General features: G+C 36.0%; 6 protein-coding genes across 8 annotated transcripts; 2 read left to right on the top strand and 4 right to left on the bottom strand.

The window, feature by feature from the left end:
• Positions 1 to 2: 2 nt before the first annotated feature.
• LOC143182247 (uncharacterized) lies at positions 3 to 6,572 on the bottom strand. Of its 2 annotated transcripts, XM_076383140.1 has the most exons (13): positions 6,409 to 6,572; positions 6,071 to 6,338; positions 5,860 to 6,004; positions 5,571 to 5,770; positions 2,361 to 2,467; positions 2,073 to 2,294; positions 1,791 to 1,994; positions 1,427 to 1,729; positions 1,222 to 1,320; positions 768 to 1,147; positions 586 to 700; positions 370 to 528; positions 3 to 279 (listed from the first exon to the last, which is right to left on the bottom strand). In XM_076383140.1, exons 1-13 carry the CDS (start codon positions 6,481 to 6,483, stop codon positions 82 to 84), a joined length of 2,475 nt encoding a protein of 824 aa, XP_076239255.1. In that variant the 5' UTR covers positions 6,484 to 6,572; the 3' UTR covers positions 3 to 81. The 2 variants fall into 2 exon arrangements, with proteins under 2 accessions (XP_076239255.1, XP_076239254.1); XM_076383139.1 differs by having other exon boundaries at positions 2,073 to 2,467.
• Fh (frataxin) lies at positions 6,573 to 7,758 on the bottom strand. The gene is made up of 3 exons (XM_076383145.1): positions 7,439 to 7,758; positions 7,216 to 7,336; positions 6,573 to 7,131 (listed from the first exon to the last, which is right to left on the bottom strand). Exons 1-3 carry the CDS (start codon positions 7,675 to 7,677, stop codon positions 6,862 to 6,864), a joined length of 630 nt encoding a protein of 209 aa, XP_076239260.1. The 5' UTR covers positions 7,678 to 7,758; the 3' UTR covers positions 6,573 to 6,861.
• Positions 7,741 to 10,415, top strand: LOC143182249 (beta-1,3-glucan-binding protein). The gene is made up of 10 exons (XM_076383144.1): positions 7,741 to 7,869; positions 8,067 to 8,154; positions 8,338 to 8,414; positions 8,619 to 8,846; positions 8,907 to 9,040; positions 9,116 to 9,258; positions 9,331 to 9,494; positions 9,578 to 9,942; positions 10,023 to 10,124; positions 10,186 to 10,415. The coding sequence occupies exons 1-10, from the start codon at positions 7,797 to 7,799 to the stop codon at positions 10,294 to 10,296; spliced, it is 1,485 nt and encodes a 494-aa protein (XP_076239259.1). The 5' UTR covers positions 7,741 to 7,796; the 3' UTR covers positions 10,297 to 10,415.
• A 142-nt stretch (positions 10,416 to 10,557) lies between these two features.
• On the top strand, positions 10,558 to 11,198 carry LOC143182254 (uncharacterized). The gene is made up of 2 exons (XM_076383149.1): positions 10,558 to 10,826; positions 10,914 to 11,198. Exons 1-2 carry the CDS (start codon positions 10,733 to 10,735, stop codon positions 11,129 to 11,131), a joined length of 312 nt encoding a protein of 103 aa, XP_076239264.1. The 5' UTR covers positions 10,558 to 10,732; the 3' UTR covers positions 11,132 to 11,198.
• A 5-nt stretch (positions 11,199 to 11,203) lies between these two features.
• On the bottom strand, positions 11,204 to 12,273 carry Mrps10 (mitochondrial ribosomal protein S10). Its single transcript, XM_076383147.1, has 5 exons — positions 12,121 to 12,273; positions 11,924 to 12,049; positions 11,674 to 11,801; positions 11,403 to 11,604; positions 11,204 to 11,333 (listed from the first exon to the last, which is right to left on the bottom strand). Exons 1-5 carry the CDS (start codon positions 12,133 to 12,135, stop codon positions 11,268 to 11,270), a joined length of 537 nt encoding a protein of 178 aa, XP_076239262.1. The 5' UTR covers positions 12,136 to 12,273; the 3' UTR covers positions 11,204 to 11,267.
• Positions 12,274 to 12,572: 299 nt separating this feature from the next.
• On the bottom strand, positions 12,573 to 18,625 carry LOC143182245 (uncharacterized). Of its 2 annotated transcripts, XM_076383138.1 has the most exons (6): positions 18,311 to 18,625; positions 18,048 to 18,093; positions 17,057 to 17,823; positions 16,776 to 16,965; positions 16,549 to 16,712; positions 12,573 to 16,474 (listed from the first exon to the last, which is right to left on the bottom strand). In XM_076383138.1, the coding sequence occupies exons 2-6, from the start codon at positions 18,049 to 18,051 to the stop codon at positions 13,028 to 13,030; spliced, it is 4,572 nt and encodes a 1,523-aa protein (XP_076239253.1). In that variant the 5' UTR covers positions 18,052 to 18,093; positions 18,311 to 18,625; the 3' UTR covers positions 12,573 to 13,027. The 2 variants fall into 2 exon arrangements, with proteins under 2 accessions (XP_076239253.1, XP_076239252.1); XM_076383137.1 differs by having other exon boundaries at positions 18,048 to 18,624.
• Positions 18,626 to 19,014: the final 389 nt, after the last annotated feature.

Genomic DNA, 19,014 nt, shown 5'->3' on the forward strand with positions numbered 1-19,014 from the left:
TTTATATAATTTATTTTATTTTCGATCTACATAAAACTGATCTCTTAATTTAACAAAATAGCATAATTTTGTTGTATTGTGTTATTTAAAGTGTGCCGTTTTTATCGAAGAACAGAGCTTTTTAATGGACAGCATCGCCTCTCTATCTTCGTGCGCCAATTCGCCGATATTTTTAAACTCTGGACGCAATAAAATTTGACTTCGCGCGCGTTTTACAGTGATTGACAGTGGCATTGTTAGTGCCTTCCTCCAGTTTGTTTTTTCGTACTCGATGAGGAACTACAAAAAGGACTTTATTATTCTCATCAAAATCTTAGAATCAGGTACCTTCACTACTCTTATTTTATTTATTTTAATTTCAAGTCTCACTTGATCAAAGGTTGTATCTTCGATATGAAACATTGTATAAGTTAATGGCTTCACGAGGGGGGATAGCGGTGGTAGATTAGTTAAACATTTTTGAACCTCATTATGTCGTAGATTGTTTAATATTAAGTCAGACGCGCGAATTAAATATTCATGAGTTATCTGAAATGTAGATACACATAGAATAATTTATTATATTTAAATCAGTCTTCGACGTACTTTCAAAGCTCGTCGTCCGACTTTAGTGAACAACAATTGATCTGTGTATGCTTCAGTAATCGAGAAAGCCTGGTTTATTTTACTACTTTGCATAGGTTTCGTAGTCATGTCAGCACTAAAAATATTTTAATTTCACATAAAAAATACCTTAAAAGAATTCTACAGTTAAAAAGCAGCCTTACTTATCTTTCACAAGCTGAAAAAAATCGTCAATCTGAGCCGTATGCTTATCGTCTTCGTCTATACTACAAATAGCCTCAGCTAATGCAATTGCAATTCCAGACGTATTAGCGCAATCGAAGAAATTTAATTCCTGATCCGTTTCCTTAAAATTTGAACTATCTCGTGTCTCTTGGTTACATTTTGAGAACTCCAGAAGAGCACTATAAAGAGACACGCAGAGGATATGTAGAAGAACGTTCCCACCAATAGGGTGGCAGTGAGCAGGAATATTGTCGTCTAATGTCAAGGCAATTTTCAGAATTGGTGGTGGTAAAGTCGTGTGCAATTCCGCGAAACAGCCAATAACCAAGGACATTGCTTGATAAACGCTGGCTCCTGTCTGAAAATCAATTTCTTGCTTACTACTATCTTAGACATGCATCAGGTAAACGATCTTGCTACTTAAATATTTACTTTCACAGCTTCCAAAAGCATTTCTATGACGGGTTGCATCATACTCTTTAAAGGATTCAGAATTGCGTTCAGCCATGGTGGTCTCGATTGATTCCAGACCTGAGAGTTTATAGATAATATTCAATATTGTAGATCCTTTATTTTTTGTTCATTTCTAATTGTCTCGTTTTTTGTTTCTGTTGTTTGAGAAAATTAAAACAAGTACCTGTTGACGATCGAGGTACCTGGACCATTCATGATATTGTTTCAATGCTGGCACGATAACATGACCAGGTTCCTGCGCAATGCACGTTAAGATATATACTATACTATAAAGACACGTCGATGATGTTATTTTCAATGATCGATCGCAGGTTGCATTATCGCACAAGAACCCGCCGCAGCTTTTCCCATCAACCCTTAGTTTTTCTAGATTATCGAAATAGTCTTCGGAAGTGAAGTCGTCGCACTCGTGAACCAAAGTATTTAGTAACATTTTTGCCACTGAGTAATTGTTCATGGAAATTATCTACGTAAATTTGATACGTGAATATTTATTTAACAATATAGATGCTAAATTTTTCACGCACCTTTATCAACTGAGGCCAATTTGGCTGTGGTTGATGTCTAAGTACATTCAACTCCAAAATTACACCTCGATCCTCGGGTAGATCTGAAATATACACATCAGAATCGATCGATCCTACCAAATTTGGAGCGCAGATTAACAACCAAGGCGCGGGACCGCGACGTGGTTTCAAAATTTCTAGATTATCCAGTCCATTGCGAAAAACCTACAGTTCAACATTGGTTGAATCAATACAGAAAGTTGAATACTTTTATTCTGAATCCTTCAAGAGTTGGTTTTTTACCTGGTACAGTTCTTGCAGAGGTGTGCCTCTCAGTAAAAGGCAAACTAATAACTCATTGCATTTTACGTGTATGTCTCTGATAGCTATTGGCAGTTTGTTTAACTTCATTCCAATCATTTCGTTGGCGCTAACAGAGGCGCCTAGCGCAAGGTATCCAGTGCAACAGAGGACGTTGAAGGCGTCTGTCCAGAATTGCTCGGATCTTGCTAAGCTTGGTCGGCCCTTTAAATAGAGTGCAGCTTTTAAAGTGAACAAATTACTATAGTCAGTAAAAGTATATTCTCTTACATAAATAAATCTTGTCACGATAATGGACAGTGACTCGTTCAGCATACCAGAAAAAACACGCTGTGCCATTTTAGGGGATACAGTGTTCCATAAATCTGCCTTAGTTCCTACAAATAACAGGCATCAACAAAAATATATTAAAGAATTTCGTAAATGAGTTGAAATATACTGCACAAAAAAATTATGGTATAGAAAAATCATTTTTATAAGATCATCTTCTTTTTCAATTAAAGCTTAAAGTCTTAAAATTAAGACACTGCGTCTGAATCTTAGGTTTAAAGCACCTTTGCTACTGTAGCACTTTAAATCTGAGAATATGTTTATACTATTGAAAATTGCCAAACTTGATGGGACGCACAGACTTAGAAAAATTTTTTTTGAAGATACTGTTAAAGGAAGCATAAAATAGAATCCTTCCCTTCAATTTGTAAAAAAGATCATGTCGCTACGATTTTTTTTCGCAAAGTTACAGCACATTAAAGTAACCCTTGCATTTTGCAGCACATCGGGTGGTGTCAAGACATGACGAAAATGCAGGGGTTACTTTGAAGTCCTGTAACTTCGCGAAAAAAAAGCGTAGTGACATGATCTTTTTTAGGGATTGCAGGGGAAGGATGCTAGTTTATTCTCGCGGAAGCGGAATCTCCGAAAAAAATTTTCACGAGCACCTGCATTTTGTCAAACTTTACAATCTGCCGCGTTGAAAATTGTCAACTTTGAGGGGATACACAGGCTCGGATGAATTTTTTTCGGGGATGCTGTTTAAGGGAGCATAAAATAGGATCCTTTCCCTTCAATTTGTAAAAAAGATCATGTCGCTACGATTTTTTTTCGCAAAGTTACAGCACATTAAAATAACCCTTGTATTTTGCAGCACATCGGGTGATGTCAAGACATGACGAAAATGCAGGGGTTACTTTGAAGTCCCGTAACTTCGCGAAAAAAAATCGTAGCGACATGATCTTTTTTAGAGATTGCAGGGGAAGGATGCTAGTTTATTCTCGCGGAAGCGGAATCTCCGAAAAAAATTTTCACGAGCACCTGCATTTTGTCAAACTTTACAATCTGCCGCGTTGAAAATTGTCAACTTTGAGGGGATACACAGGCTCGGATGAATTTTTTTCGGGGATGCTGTTTAAGGGAGCATAAAATAGGATCCTTTCCCTTCAATTTGTAAAAAAGATCATGTCGCTACGATTTTTTTTCGCAAAGTTACAGCACATTAAAGTAACCCTTGCATTTTGCAGCACATCGGGTGGTGTCAAGACATGACGAAAATGCAGGGGTTACTTTGAAGTCCTGTAACTTCGCGAAAAAAAATCGTAGCGACATGATCTTTTTTAGAGATTGCAGGGGAAGGATGCTAGTTTATTCTCGCGGAAGCGGAATCTCCGAAAAAAATTTTCACGAGCACCTGCATTTTGTCAAACTTTACAATCTGCCGCGTTGAAAATTGTCAACTTTGAGGGGATACACAGGCTCGGATGAATTTTTTTCGGGGATGCTGTTTAAGGGAGCATAAAATAGGATCCTTTCCCTTCAATTTGTAAAAAAGATCATGTCGCTACGATTTTTTTTCGCAAAGTTACAGCACATTAAAATAACCCTTGTATTTTGCAGCACATCGGGTGATGTCAAGACATGACGAAAATGCAGGGGTTACTTTGAAGTCCCGTAACTTCGCGAAAAAAAATCGTAGCGACATGATCTTTTTTAGAGATTGCAGGGGAAGGATGCTAGTTTATTCTCGCGGAAGCGGAATCTCCGAAAAAAATTTTCACGAGCACCTGCATTTTGTCAAACTTTACAATCTGCCGCGTTGAAAATTGTCAACTTTGAGGGGATACACAGGCTCGGATGAATTTTTTTCGGGGATGCTGTTTAAGGGAGCATAAAATAGGATCCTTTCCCTTCAATTTGTAAAAAAGATCATGTCGCTACGATTTTTTTTCGCAAAGTTACAGCACATTAAAGTAACCCTTGCATTTTGCAGCACATCGGGTGGTGTCAAGACATGACGAAAATGCAGGGGTTACTTTGAAGTCCTGTAACTTCGCGAAAAAAAATCGTAGCGACATGATCTTTTTTAGAGATTGCAGGGGAAGGATGCTAGTTTATTCTCGCGGAAGCGGAATCTCCGAAAAAAATTTTCACGAGCACCTGCATTTTGTCAAACTTTACAATCTGCCGCGTTGAAAATTGTCAACTTTGAGGGGATACACAGGCTCGGATGAATTTTTTTCGGGGATGCTGTTTAAGGGAGCATAAAATAGGATCCTTTCCCTTCAATTTGTAAAAAAGATCATGTCGCTACGATTTTTTTTCGCAAAGTTACAGCACATTAAAATAACCCTTGCATTTTGCAGCACATCGGGTGATGTCAAGACATGACGAAAATGCAGGGGTTACTTTGAAGTCCTGTAACTTCGCGAAAAAAAATCGTAGCGACATGATCTTTTTTAGAGATTGCAGGGGAAGGATGCTAGTTTATTCTCGCGGAAGCGGAATCTCCGAAAAAAATTTTCACGAGCTCCTGCATTTTGTCAAACTTTACAATCTGCCGCGTTGAAAATTGTCAACTTTGAGGGGATACACAGGCTCGGATGAATTTTTTTCGGGGATGCTGTTTAAGGGAGCATGAAATAGAATCCTTTCCCTTCAATTTGTAAAAAAGATCATGTCGCTACGATTTTTTTTCGCAAAGTTACAGCACATTAAAATAACCCTTGTATTTTGCAGCACATCGGGTGATGTCAAGACATGACGAAAATGCAGGGGTTACTTTGAAGTCCTGTAACTTCGCGAAAAAAAATCGTAGCGACATGATCTTTTTTAGAGATTGCAGGGGAAGGATGCTAGTTTATTCTCGCGGAAGCGGAATCTCCGAAAAAAATTTTCACGATTCTCTACAATTCGTCGAAGTTTGCAATTTTCAGTATGATAAACATGCCTTCAGATTGAAGGCGCTACAGTAGTGGAGGTGCACCAAATTTAAAATTAAGGCATAATGCCTTACAGTCAAGACTTCAAGCTGTAATTTGAAAAAAAGATCATAGTCCTGCGATGATTTTTCGCTGAGTTATTGCCAATCAAAGTTTGTCCATTTTTGCCCAAAATTTTTCTGTCATAATTTTTGAACCTTTTAATAAAATTATCTATTATTTAATTGTAAGCACAGTTGCTGAACATAAACTAGTTTAATTATGTTACCTTGCATATACAACCACCACATTTGTATGACGAAAGAGCATCGTTCTCGTTCGAAGAATGATTTGGTATTATGCCAGCTGAGAGAATCAGCTTCATTGAGTATGTATAGCGAAATTAAACGACAATGTAGATCAAGCAATCTTTCTGCGACAGCCTCAGCCATTTCATGATAAGATTTATACGATTTATTTAATTTCTCGCTATCAATAATAAAAGAGGGAAAGAAATGAAACTGGATTAGTTTTCCTGTACTTTTCTTTTCATTAGAAATTTTCGTTTTCAGTTCTACCTCGTCTGCGAAGAAATTACGTTTTTAGCTTGCTGAGAGTAACACCATAAGCAATTTCTAATTAATGCGGCTGCTCCTAAGGTGGCAGTCAGTACAGTCAAATCTGCATGATCTAATGATTCTTGAATGAGTAAATGCAAATGCTCTGAAAATAATCAGAAGATATCACGATGTTATTCAGAATTATTAATTTTTTTTTTAATTAAGATACCTAGTAATTGTTCAGCAGTATCGACAACAGTCAACGCGAATTCAGATGGCTGTATTGTTTTAATGACTTCACCCTCGTGTTCTGTACTTGCAACAGTCTCATGTTCAGTCGAACTCGATAAGCCAGAATAACGTTTAAACGCAGCTTGGAAGTCTGCTTCCCACCACGATACAATTTTAATAGCAGCAAACGAAGCGTGTCTTGGAAAATCGAGCTTTCCACCACATATGCGCGAACACAGTGGCTCTTTCAGTACTGTCTGCATTTCCTGGATTACCATAAACTATTGTCACAGACTGCAGTAAGTAAAATTAAGCTTATGCTGAAGCAGATATTACCTGATAATACTGCATATCTCGTTGGAGTAAAATTCTAACGCGATCTACAAGATTTCCATCTTCCATAATCTCCATTTTTACTGTCTGTTCAATATACAGTGGTATGCTTAAAGATAGGTTTAGGTTTGAAATATTTATTAGTGCAAAATTAAGAAAGTTTAGCAGTGCTTAAATAATCGTATATATTTTATTTACAGAATAAAAGACTATAAAGGATATAATTACTTTTGTACGTCATAGATGCAGCGAAATAAATTCTATGATGTGTTGTTCTAGCATGCAAATATTTTACAAAGGTATGAGATACTCACATAAATATATTACAATGTATTGCCTAGTTTATACAATAATTTATATATACTGACTGAGATTTTCTATTTTCAGTATACACATATGACTTATTCAATGAGTTACATTAATTAAAATCACAATGTCAGACATGAGTCAATAGTACTAAAGACTGTTCAACACAGCTTCCTTCTCTTTACCACTGTAGGAGCATTTATCAAAACAAACTTGATCCCTTGTGATTGCTGGTATTTCATTATTCAGTAGTTCATGCATTGTTTTCCCATCATGTTTATAGATCCATCTACCATCTACAAAGTCATATCTCTTTGGACCTGATTTAGGAGAGGACAGCCAAATTTGCTTGTTTGGAGTTTGTCGGTTTATAACATAAGTACCATAAGAATCACCAAATTTAACAGTTAGTACACCATCCTATAGAATGAATACGGAGAACCATTACTCACAAATTGATGAGAAACATAATTAACTGAGTAAGAGAAATAAATCTCTGCATACCCCATATGAGACATCTGCTTCTGTTAAATGTGGTGATTGTTCAATTAGTTCATCAAAGTACTCTGTCAGTGATTCTAAGGTCTCATCTGAAACTTTTTCAAATTGTACAGCTGTGAGTTCCCTGAAATAAAACGGATACACAAAATTAAGGTATGAAGAATATTTGAATGCAGCTGCCATGTCTTCTTCATATATTTCAAAATATATAATAACTTATACTTACTGATTAGCAGGATATCCTCCACTTGAACTAAAGTGCGCTTTGAACATATGATTTATCGGTTTTAAATCATTATTTTTATCGAAACATTTGCTTGAATGGAGCATGAGATAACCTATAACATTTCTTTTACAACAAGCGTTTATCTGCTGTGTTAAATGTCTATTTACTACGTTTGCTACGGATTTAGAAGATACCAATTTGAAAAGGCCATTGCTTCTCAAGTTCCTTGTTGGTAACATACTACAAATTTTTAATATATTTGCTATCGATCAAACAGAGCGCTCAAAAGACATCACCAAGCGCGTCCTTTGCGTAAAATGAAGTTACATCGTCGTTCTTTATTGGTTGACAAGTGCGCATGCTGATAACGCGAGCGGCGGAAACTTTGAAACATAGTGATGAATGGAATAAAGAAATCTTGATTACGATAAGTAATTCATTTATAAAGCTATATTTAAACAGTAGCTTAATTAGATCTTATTAATTTCAAATTCATGCTTGCAAATAAGCTCAGGTTTCTATGACGTAAAAAAACGCTATCTAAACTACGATTAATTAACACGCCTGTATTAATTGTAAATGAGTAAACAGCAATAATCTTCTATATAAAATTTGTACATTTCCGCAGGTTTATCCCGCTGGGATGCCCCGCGAGCTGAAGCGTGGAGAAGAGGGGTTTTGAAGAGTCTAGAAAGTCATCAGAATTATCTACTTAGGTCAGTGCAGCGTGTACACTCTACGCGTGCTTATTTTTCTCGACTCCCTTATTGACCTTACATTTCTACAGATAATTTCTGCGAGAACAGATAAATTTTAAATATCAAAATAATGTTCAGTCACTGTGCCATGTTTATCATAAGTTTTCTAATATTGGTTTCAAATTTCGGGGATTTCGTTAGATCAGTGGATGCCTATACCTTGCCCCAGCCAACGTTTGAATTTCTAAGTCCTCGAGGAATTCGAATATCGATACCACGTAAGTTGATAATAGCTATAAATGGAGAATTATTTCTCATTAGTAATTCCCCGGGGTTACCAGACTAACACGATAATCATATTTCCTCATCAGTACAGCGTGATTCATTCGAGAATTGAACAGTAGATACGTGATCGAAAAATGAATGATGCATAAAAATTTGTTATTTTATCTTAGTTAACGGAAAATCTGCTTTTTTTACAGATGAAGAAGGAGTACAATTTTTTGCGTTTCAAGGTAACGTGAATAAGAAAATTGGACCCAGTCAAGTGGGAGAAATATCAGGCGAGGTTTATAGGCAAAAAGACGGGAAATGGACCTTTCAGAGGGAAAACATAAATATGAGAGAGGGGGATATAATACACTATTGGATTTACGCCCAAGTCGATAGATCGACATATAAAAGAGAAAATCAGACGTGGACAGTCACTTGTATGTACATTATTGTTGTGTAACTTATTTGAAGCATTAACATAATTATGTAATTTGCAGCCAAATCTGAAGAAACTAATGTCAGTAGTAGAGAAACGCGTAAATCTACTGTTGGCGCATTATTATTCAATGAAACCTTCAATTATTTTAACAAATCAGTCTGGAAGCGCGATGTCAAAATACCTTTAGGTCCTGTAAGTTGTAATATAATAAAAAAATAATATATTTTAATAGAAAATAAATATAATTACGTGAATTTAATGTTGTAGGATTACGAATTTTGCGTGTACCATAACGAGCACCATGAATCTTTAGTACAAGTTCAAAATGGAGTACTTCGTATTAAACCTCTGATTTTGGAAGACTATTATGGCGAAAGTGCAACGTCATACGGAAAATTACAACTTGGAGGGTAAACACAACTCAATAATATTCAAGAAATACTTTTTCCTGGAAGTATAAAGTACATTTTTATTTGTTATAGTTGCACCAGTAATATTCCCGCAGAATGTACGCGAAAAGCCGCTGCTTTTAGCATTCTACCACCTGTTATGTCCGCCAGATTAATGACCAAAGATCATTTTTATTTTCGGTATGGTAAAATCGAGATTAGGGCGAAATTTCCCGAAGGTGATTGGCTATACCCAGGCAAGTATCGTTTCGAAATCAGTAAAATCTTGACTTAAAGACTATGAAAGCGTGTGCTAATCAATTGAATATTATTTTAATAGAGATATGGTTGGAACCAAAGTACAATAACTATGGTCCCGGATATGCCAGTGGCTGCATCATTCTAGGTCTTGCTCGTGGTAACAATAATTTAATTAATGTTAACAATAGAACGATCTTCGACTCTAGACGGCTAGATTTTGGGGTGAGAATTGATAGAAGCACGGGACTTGAGAACTACATGGTTTCTAAGATTCGAGAGAATGGTCCAAAATGGACGAAAGATTTTCATGTTTACACGACCATCTGGACCAGCGATGGATTTCAGTTTTTCGTCGATGGCGATGAAGTCGATAGATTAACTCCAGACACAGATGGGTGGTTAAACGACGACAAATTTGATAAAATGGCTCCCTTCGATCAAGAAGTACGCTCTAAATTTATGAATAATTTTTTATTACTGGAGAAATTTGTTTGTGATACAAGACTTACTTTTCTTTAAAATAGTTTTATATTACTATTGGCGTTGGAGTTGGAGGTATACGGGTATTTCCTGATGAGACAACTAATTCAGGATCTCCAAAGCCTTGGAGAAATGTTGGAGCTAAGGTAAAATTAGTTTTTACCAATTTTTATTATTGAACTTCTATTAATAAATTGTGTATATTAGGCAATGCTGCAATTTTGGAATCAAAGGAACCAGTGGTTACCAATTTGGAGGCAAGAAAACGGTGCACATACTGCTCTTGAGGTTGACTATATCAGAGTATGGTCATTTTGAAAAACTATATATCAGTTCTGTAAACGATACGAGTATTTTCACAAGAGATTGAAAAATGGAGTGGAAGATTATATGAAAAAATGTTAGTACCTCAATAAATGTAACTTTTACGCCTCCTTTGACTGCGTCGAAGATAAATATTGTTTAGATACACATGATGAAAAACATCCCGAAAAGCTAAATCTAACTTTCAAGCTAGCTCTTCTACAAAACCGGTTTGCTTGATGAACAAGAAAAAGAAGAAAAGAAAGAACCAGTAGCTTCTGTTAGGTTCACAGTGCAATACGCGAAATATCGATTAACTTTGCATTGTATGTCATTTTGTACTTCTTATTTTAGAATTTGTTGTTTATTCTTCAATATATCGAAATAGTTTTGAATAATATATAAAAAAATTGAAATTTTTTACACTAAAACGTTTATATTCACGTTTCAAATGATTAGAAGATTGATTATACTTTTATTCATAACTATACTCCAGTTAAGTTATGGCACAGCCATTCATCCACCTTACCAATTGAAGCCCCTTAGTGAGTAGACAATAAAATAAAATAATTCATTCATAAATTATTCGTATTATGCTAATTTTACTAACTGTGTATTTCGTGTATTTGTAGAGCATACATTCATACTACACAGATGCATAGCTAGCGTCCAATTAAATAAAAAAAATCGGAATGAAGATGTATCAAATACAAATCTGGATAAATCCAGTGAAAATTTATTTGAAAAACTGCGTAATTCGTTTGTAATGCAAAGGAAAAATTCTAGCTTTTACACAATGCATTCAATGCCTGCTTTGTTAAATACAAAATTGAATAATACACATTCATAGCCTAGCTATGGAAAAAAGCAAAATGATACATGTATAAATTAAATTTTAATATAAATTAAAAAGAAAAAGAAAATTTGTAATCAACTATTTTATACAATTTATTTATCTATATACTAAAATAAAGGTATATTACATTCTATTCTTTCTTTTTTGAAGAAGATGATGCTTGTCTAACTGATTCTGGCAATGTTTGTAATTCCACCTGTAATAATCATATTTAATGAGAATTTGCATTCTTTCTGTATGAAACAATAAATAACACGAATCATACCCTTGTAGCTTTCATAGCTACTCCTTCTGGAAGATTTCTTTGTAGATATTCTAGAAATGTATCAGCTGTTGAACCAGTTAGTTTGAAAAAATCAAGGTATCTATAGTATGTCCTTCTTTCATATTGAACTCTATGCTTCTTGTGAACAAACACTGACTTGAGCAATGTTAATCTTTCGTGAACAGCTTTGTGTGGAGCTACACTGTTAATCATAACATTACATGTTATAATCTTATAGTATTCGTACAAACAAGTGCAAACTATAACTTACTTTTGGCCAACTTGAATATCTAAATGTTTAGCTGCCATAAAAGCAAATTGTCCATAACTTTTAAGGACAGCAGGGTCATTACCTCTAACTTCAATTTCTATTTTTTTATACAATTTATCAGGTGCTGGCTAAAATATATTAAATAAAAGATTACTGTACTGAAAAACATGTGCAAATTGCAGAGGACTATTTATAAAATTATATGGATGTTTTACAAAAGTTTAAATTATTGTATAATTGCTTTGCATACATCTTCGGTAGAAGGTAAAGTACTCTTGATTAAAACCTCATCTGAAAACAATACTCGTTGCAGAGCACTGATGTATCCATTATTGTGCAAAGTTGTGTTTGTAATATTTCGTATGATAGAAGATACCTGCAAAATTTTCTTAAGATGTATCTTAACCTATTCTGTTCTCGTTTGATTAAATGTGTCAAATAATTTACCTGTGAATGAAACATTTGTTCTTATTTGTGTGAAAAAGGCAGTAGTTTAACGTTATTTATTGCTCCAACAGTAATTAAATTTTGTTATTCATTCAGTACAAACTCATTTTGCATGCACGTGATACGAACTTATGGAAACACAACACGCACACATCTATGCACCACTTTGTGCATAACGCATATGCATTTAGAAAGGATCTTATGTTTACATAAAGTAAAAAATATTTGGTATTGTAATAATAGAGTAAGATTTATTAATAATAGTGTCTTTTATATTAATAATCGTTACAATAATTTTTTATAAATCTTATTGTTAATTTTATACAGTATTCCTGTGTGCATAAGTAGTATACTGATAAATTTTAAGAATGTACATTCATGCCTGCTTTATAATAAAGAAAAAAAATAGTGATATAAATTTAAGTTATTTAAAAATTTAGTCAAATTCACTATTGTTTTATGTAAATGCAATTTTATTTGAAAAGTACAATATAAACTTACTTTTTACACTGTCTCAAAGAAGATACACTTAAATATCATTGCCTACACGTTGTAATACTACATTAAACAATAAGGTTTGTGTTTATTTGAAAGGTATATTGCGGTTTTCAATCAGTATCTGTTATTTTACTAACATCTTTCATTCCTAAAAAAGAGGATCATAACGTTGAAAAATAAAACGTACTTTTGTTTCTTTCAACTTGTAGAACATAGATCATTAAAACTGATACAGCTTAAACATTTCTAAGCTTCAACCTTATAACATTTTATAGTTCTCTCATATGTTTTACTTCCATTAGAACATAAAAAAAATGACGACTTCCACAGTGCGAATAAAAACTTTCCTCTTCAACAAACTGAATCGTTTACTGTTCAACATTTATAATTAAATTAAGGAACACAAATTTTAATTGAAACCTTTGTACTGGGTAGTAGAAAAAGGACGTTGCGACTGAAAATTCGTGTTCTGGGATTGCCAGGATCCCATATTCTTTCCACTTTGCCACGTGTTTGACATAGTTTTCTTTTCGATATTACTTTGACTGAGCCAACGCGAGTCTCCAACATTTTGTATACCATTATTCTGCCATTGAGGTTTCGTATTAAAAGACATAGACCCCTTGTTCTGCCAATTATCTTTAGGTTTCGACCACGTATCGCCTTGCTGTTCATTTTCTCTCTGCCACGTAGACGATGTATTAATACTTTCGAACTTCAGCCAACGCTCTTTCAGACCTAAATTACTCTCATCTCCCCAAGGATCTCTCGCATCTTCTGGCAGATCGTTCACATCTTCCTTATCACCCTGTTTCCAAGTCTCCTTCACGTTCAGCGTTTCCCACCTGCCCTGCTTCTTATTATCCATCCAGCCTTCACTACGAGCAGAGAAACTGTCCTTTCCACGAATATTCCAATTATCGTTACTAGAACTTCCAGGCATATTTGGTGTGCTTGTCCACCTATTATCAGAACTCGACGACCACGTCTCCTTGTTCATCATAGGCTTCACAGGTGCTTGCTTCGGACTCCAGTTATTTGCGCCGCTACACCATGTCTCGTTACGAACAGGCTCTTTGTTATCCCATTTCTCTTGATTGAACGGCTTGCGCGGTCTATCATTACAAGAGGTTTGATCCCAATTGTTATTGGACGTCGAGGGTTTATCATTTCGCCAGAGATTTTGTTCTGGCAACCTATCCGCAGGCCTCGTCCAAGTATTTTGCTCAACAGCTCTTCTGCTCGGTATATCCCACTCGTCCCCAAATCTCTGTGGCGGGGACATCTGCCTCCTCTGTGGAGATTGCTGCCTCCTCGGCGGCGATGCTAGTCGTCCAAACATGAATCTCTGCGGCGATCCTCCTCCACGTCTCACTGGTGACATTTGTTGCCTCTCTTGCGGCATCGCCTGCCGCCTGGAGAGGAGCATCTCCTGTCTGTTCGACATCATTCGATTAGGGGAAGGAATCTGCCTCCTCTGAGGAGACATTTGTCGCCCCATCGGGGACATTTGCCTCCTGGGAGGGGATATAGCTGGTCTTATCGGAGACATTTGCCGCCGTGGAGGAGACATTTGACGCCTCATTGGGGACATTGGACGATTCATGGTCACTTCTGTCCGCCGTGGCGATGACACGAGACGCCTCGGTGACATGGGTCGTCTGGTTGGCGAAATTCGCCTTGGTGGTGACATAGGTCGTCTCGGTGGGGACATTTGTCGTCGCAGAGGAGAACGCTGTCTGTACATTGGTGACGACGGGCGCCGAAGAGGTGAGAAGTGCCTTCGAGGTGGAGAACACGGTCGCCTCGGAGGAGATAACAGTGGACGTTTAGGTGAAAGTCTTTTGGGAGGCGACATACGATGTCTTGGCGGGGAAACTTGTCTTCTCATATTCCCCATTTCGTTCCAACGATTTCTTTCGAACGACTTATCGCGGTTCCAAGAGTTATCTTGAACCTGCTGACGCACATCCATCTCATGGTATCGTTCTGGTGTGGGACGGAACGAGTTTTCTTTCCTTTGCTCGATTGGATACGTTACTGGGACGACTATATTTGGTTCTAGAGGAGCCAAGTTATTGTATTTTTTATAAAATGGCTTTGTTTCCTCGTTTTCTAGGAAATTTTTATTTGGCGTTGTGATTACAATATCTTGTGTACCCATTTCTTGAACATATCGACCCTTCAAAGGAGGTTCCTCCTGCTTCATCTCTCTTTGTTCTAAATTTGCGTTTTCTGGTGGTGCGATACGATCCCAGACAGAACGAGGGAGCTGACTTTGAAGCTTGTTCGTTTGTTCTAAAACCATATTCAACATACTTTGCAGCTGTTTGGCGGTATTTACATCAACAGTCGGAGCTGGTCCACTCAGTTTCTCCTTTGCTATTTCTAACATTGCTTGGTGTTCCTTTACTGTTTGAGCGATATCTGTATCCACGCGATTATTAGACAATCTTTCTCTCAAATCAGCTTGGTCCTTATGCTCTCGTGTTTTCTTATCATATAAAGGATTAATGCGTAACTGTAAGTTTTCTGCGCCCCATTCTTTTTTCTTCTTCATCGCTGGATCTGCGACCCATGGCTTAGCACCAAATTTACCAAACTTCTTTACTATCTTCTTCGGTGGAACTTCACCTTTATCAGGCGAATGAGATCGTTTTCCTTTGAATTTATTTTTTATTAATACGTTCTCGGCACCCTTCGGATAAATCGGCTTTTTCATTGGCACTTTAAACTTTTTCGCTGGCTGCTTCGGCGTCGTTTTATTGAAGTTCTTCTTCGTCCATAATTCAGGCCCTTTGACCATTGGTTTTTTATCTGTATCGGTAACAGTTTGTTCCTCCATCTTTTCTGGCGAAGTCTTAGCGTCTGGTGCCTTAGTTTTTCTCTCCAGAGGTTTCTGAAACTGTGCTGGGTCTAATTTATTCATTGCTCGTCGCTGTAATAGAATAACAGCTTCGAAATGAGGACCAACGGGTAACGTGTCTACGACCAGCGCGAATGTAGGAATGAATGGTAATCCGTGACTGTGATCTCCAGGTCGAGCTAGCTCTAATATAGCACGGACTGACTGTTTCGTTAACATAGTTATCATCACTATTCGTTTCAGAGATAGAATCTTCCTGAGACACATGATTACCTCGAGTGCTCGACCAATATTAGTATTCGCATTAATTATGGCGGAGGTTTTACGATTTTTCACTGCTGCTACAATTTTACTTGTCACTTCTGTAGGAGATCCCATAATGAAAGAAGCATTTTTTATATTATTTAATTCGCATGTCATTTCGGCTTCTTCTACTTCCGATGGAGAATCCACACCGATAACCTGCTGGCACTTTGATGCAATCATCAGTCCAATGAGACCAATACCGCATCCTATTTCAAGGACAACTGTCTTTGAATTAGGTGCAAGTAAATCCATTACTGCATGCGCCACGTTTTCCGCGCCAGCGGTATTCGACCAGAAATTTGTTTTAGGGGCGAGCTGTACTTTCAGTCCACCTACAACTTCGTCTAAAGCTTCCGATCCCACCAAAAATGTTGTGTTCGTGACAATAGTATCGTCGTGTTTGTTCATAGATTTGCAATAAAGGGACTTCACATTGCAATCTTTTCCGGGCCCTGATTCATAGACCTGCTTCAAACGTTCCATCGTTGCTCGGCTAATGTTTCTTCCAGTTGCAAATAGCATAAGTTCGTCCATACTGTTACAACGTACTAATAGCCACAGCCATTCTTGCTTTGCTTCAGTTGTATCTTTTTTTGATTCAACTTCTATAGATATATCGTCAGAAAAGTTTTCATTTGTGCACTCTTGAGGTTGCTCTGTTGTTTGAAGAAAATCTTCAAATATCTACACAAGGAAATTTGAATTATTAATATCCTGCAGTTAATTTCTAAGTTTTAGAGGAAGAAAATTAAATGTACCTTTACAGCTCTTAGCACAAACGGCGGAAATTCAGATTCGTCTTTTATATTAATGCCACATGCTCCAGTTGCTTCTAATTTCCAAACTGTTTGTGTTTTCTTGACAACAGAAGTATCAACACCATCCACATTCTTTTCTAATACATCTACCCTTTTTTTATTACCTAAAGATACCATATTAGTACTATCATCTAAAGTATTTAAGAAGAAACGCGATTAATACTTACAGATAAACTTCCAGCGGTTAGTATACGGTTTATCTAAGCGACAACGTCGAGCAGGCTTCATTCTACATAAAGGATTTCCACGTACTTTTTCTTCCCACTCTAACCATTTTTCATAGCATGGATAAGAAATCCCTAAAACTCTGGCTACTTTTAACAGTCTTTCTTTAACAATTGCTTGTTTTTCAGCAAGCTGGAAACCATAAATTTGAAATGGAATATTAATTTCACATAGTAAATTATAAGGTAACATGTTACTAGTAACTATACATTCTGTACTTTACCTTTTTCTCATACCATTCATATTTCTCTGTAGTTTCTGTCTCTTGCTTAACAACAACATCATCACAAGATACAGTCTGTTCAACAGTAGTACTTTCATTTGATTCATTCTTCTGTTCACATTTATCCTCTTCTACATTAGTCTTAGTATTATCTTTCTCTTCAGTCTGATCATTTCCATTTGGTATTTGAAAATCTGAGGAATCTAAAACTATGTTCTCAATTTCATCTAAATGATGTAAAACATCTTCATCAGTCATATCTTTCTGTTCATCCAGCTGGTCCAAAGTGATATCAGCAGTAAAATCAATTGTATCAGTGCTGGATTTCTGAGGACATTCATTTTCTACACTTGGTACAGTACTTTGAACATCAGTAAGATTTTCAGAATTATCTAAGGGTACATCGTTAGCCAAATCTACATGCTGTGGTCCATCTTCAGCTTGTTGTACATTTTCATTCTGTTTATCACTATCCAAAGGTACAACATCCATAGGTTCTTCATCCTTTTTCTCTTCTTTCTCCTCTTTCTCTCCTTTTTCTTCTTTCTCTTCTTTCTCTTGTTTCACATCTTTTTCTTCTTTCTCTTCATTTTCTTCTTTTTCTTCTTTCTCTTCATTTTCTGCTTTTTCTTCTTTCTCTTCTTTCTCACTATCCATAAGTTTCTCAGCAGATTTATTTTGTATGATATTAGATGTATCTTCCTCTTCCACACATTCGTCTACAACCTCATAATTTTCTCCTTCGATAGTAACTGCACCTGAGTTATCTGCAATATGGCAGTCAATCATATCAACAGATGACTTTATTTTTTTCAATGTAGAAAACAAAAAGGTTATACTCATTGTCTTTAAGATATAATGATGCTTTTCTTAGTTCATATTTGTGGTTAAAAGATTCATTATCTTTTGATATTCTAGCTGTTAATGGTATTTATGTGAAAGGTTGGGAAAATTGAACAGTAAAAGAGAAATATGAGGGACAAATTCTTACCCATCTCCTCGACGACTGTGAAATGCGGTTTTTCAATCCGTCCTATCTACGAGACAAATGACACTTGGTGTGAAACGTTACTGACGTTGCACTTGATATTGATAGTTATCTTTATGACGTAATGGATGCATGCAGAAAATCGACGAACGAACGGAAATCAAATCAAATCGTTTATCAAATATTCCGCTGCTATTGCAACCTCTCGTCTTACCATGAACATTTTACTTAAATCGGTGGTGCGTTCAGAAAAATAATTTTCTTACCGTACGTAAAACTATACAGGTAACATATATACGCGTATTTTACACTATACAATATCGTATTCGTTTTCTTGTCGAAACTGTTTTAAGTCGCGTAATTTTCCTCGATACTGGAGTTTTACATAATAAAACTTTGTTTCGACTGGCCGAATTTTATGCTGAGTAAAATTTTATCGCGCGACAGGCAATGGAGAAAATGGCGTTCCCAAAGCAATCGATTAGTGTAGAGTTTACACGCATTTCATAGCGAAAGGTTTATTTGCGAAAACGATTATAATATACATACTCGTTAATGTGGTGGATTCATGACTAATTATTTAATGAACTTTCCCTTTTGCAGGTACTACAGTGTAAAACTTCTCTTGTAGATAATGTGTGAATGAAAAATAAATGAAATGGATTATTTGTTAAAAGATATATAGAATATTTTTAATTCTCTCGTACTGTGTATTCAATAATAGTTAACATATGTATTGTTAATTGTATGTTTTAAAAGTGTACAATAAATTAAGTTTTCCTACTTCTAATATTACTCTATCAACAAGGAGTGTTTTCAATGCAACTATATGTATGTTCTGTTATATTGTAATAAAAGTTAATACATTACTAGAAAAAGACTTCGTTTGTTCATTTGCTTTATAAACATTAATCTGCAATATAAAAGATCGCAGGTGATATAAATTGGATATTTATTACAAAAACAGCAT

This window comes from Calliopsis andreniformis, chromosome 8 (genome assembly GCF_051401765.1).
Source record: "Calliopsis andreniformis isolate RMS-2024a chromosome 8, iyCalAndr_principal, whole genome shotgun sequence".
NCBI lineage: Eukaryota > Metazoa > Arthropoda > Insecta > Hymenoptera > Andrenidae > Calliopsis > Calliopsis andreniformis.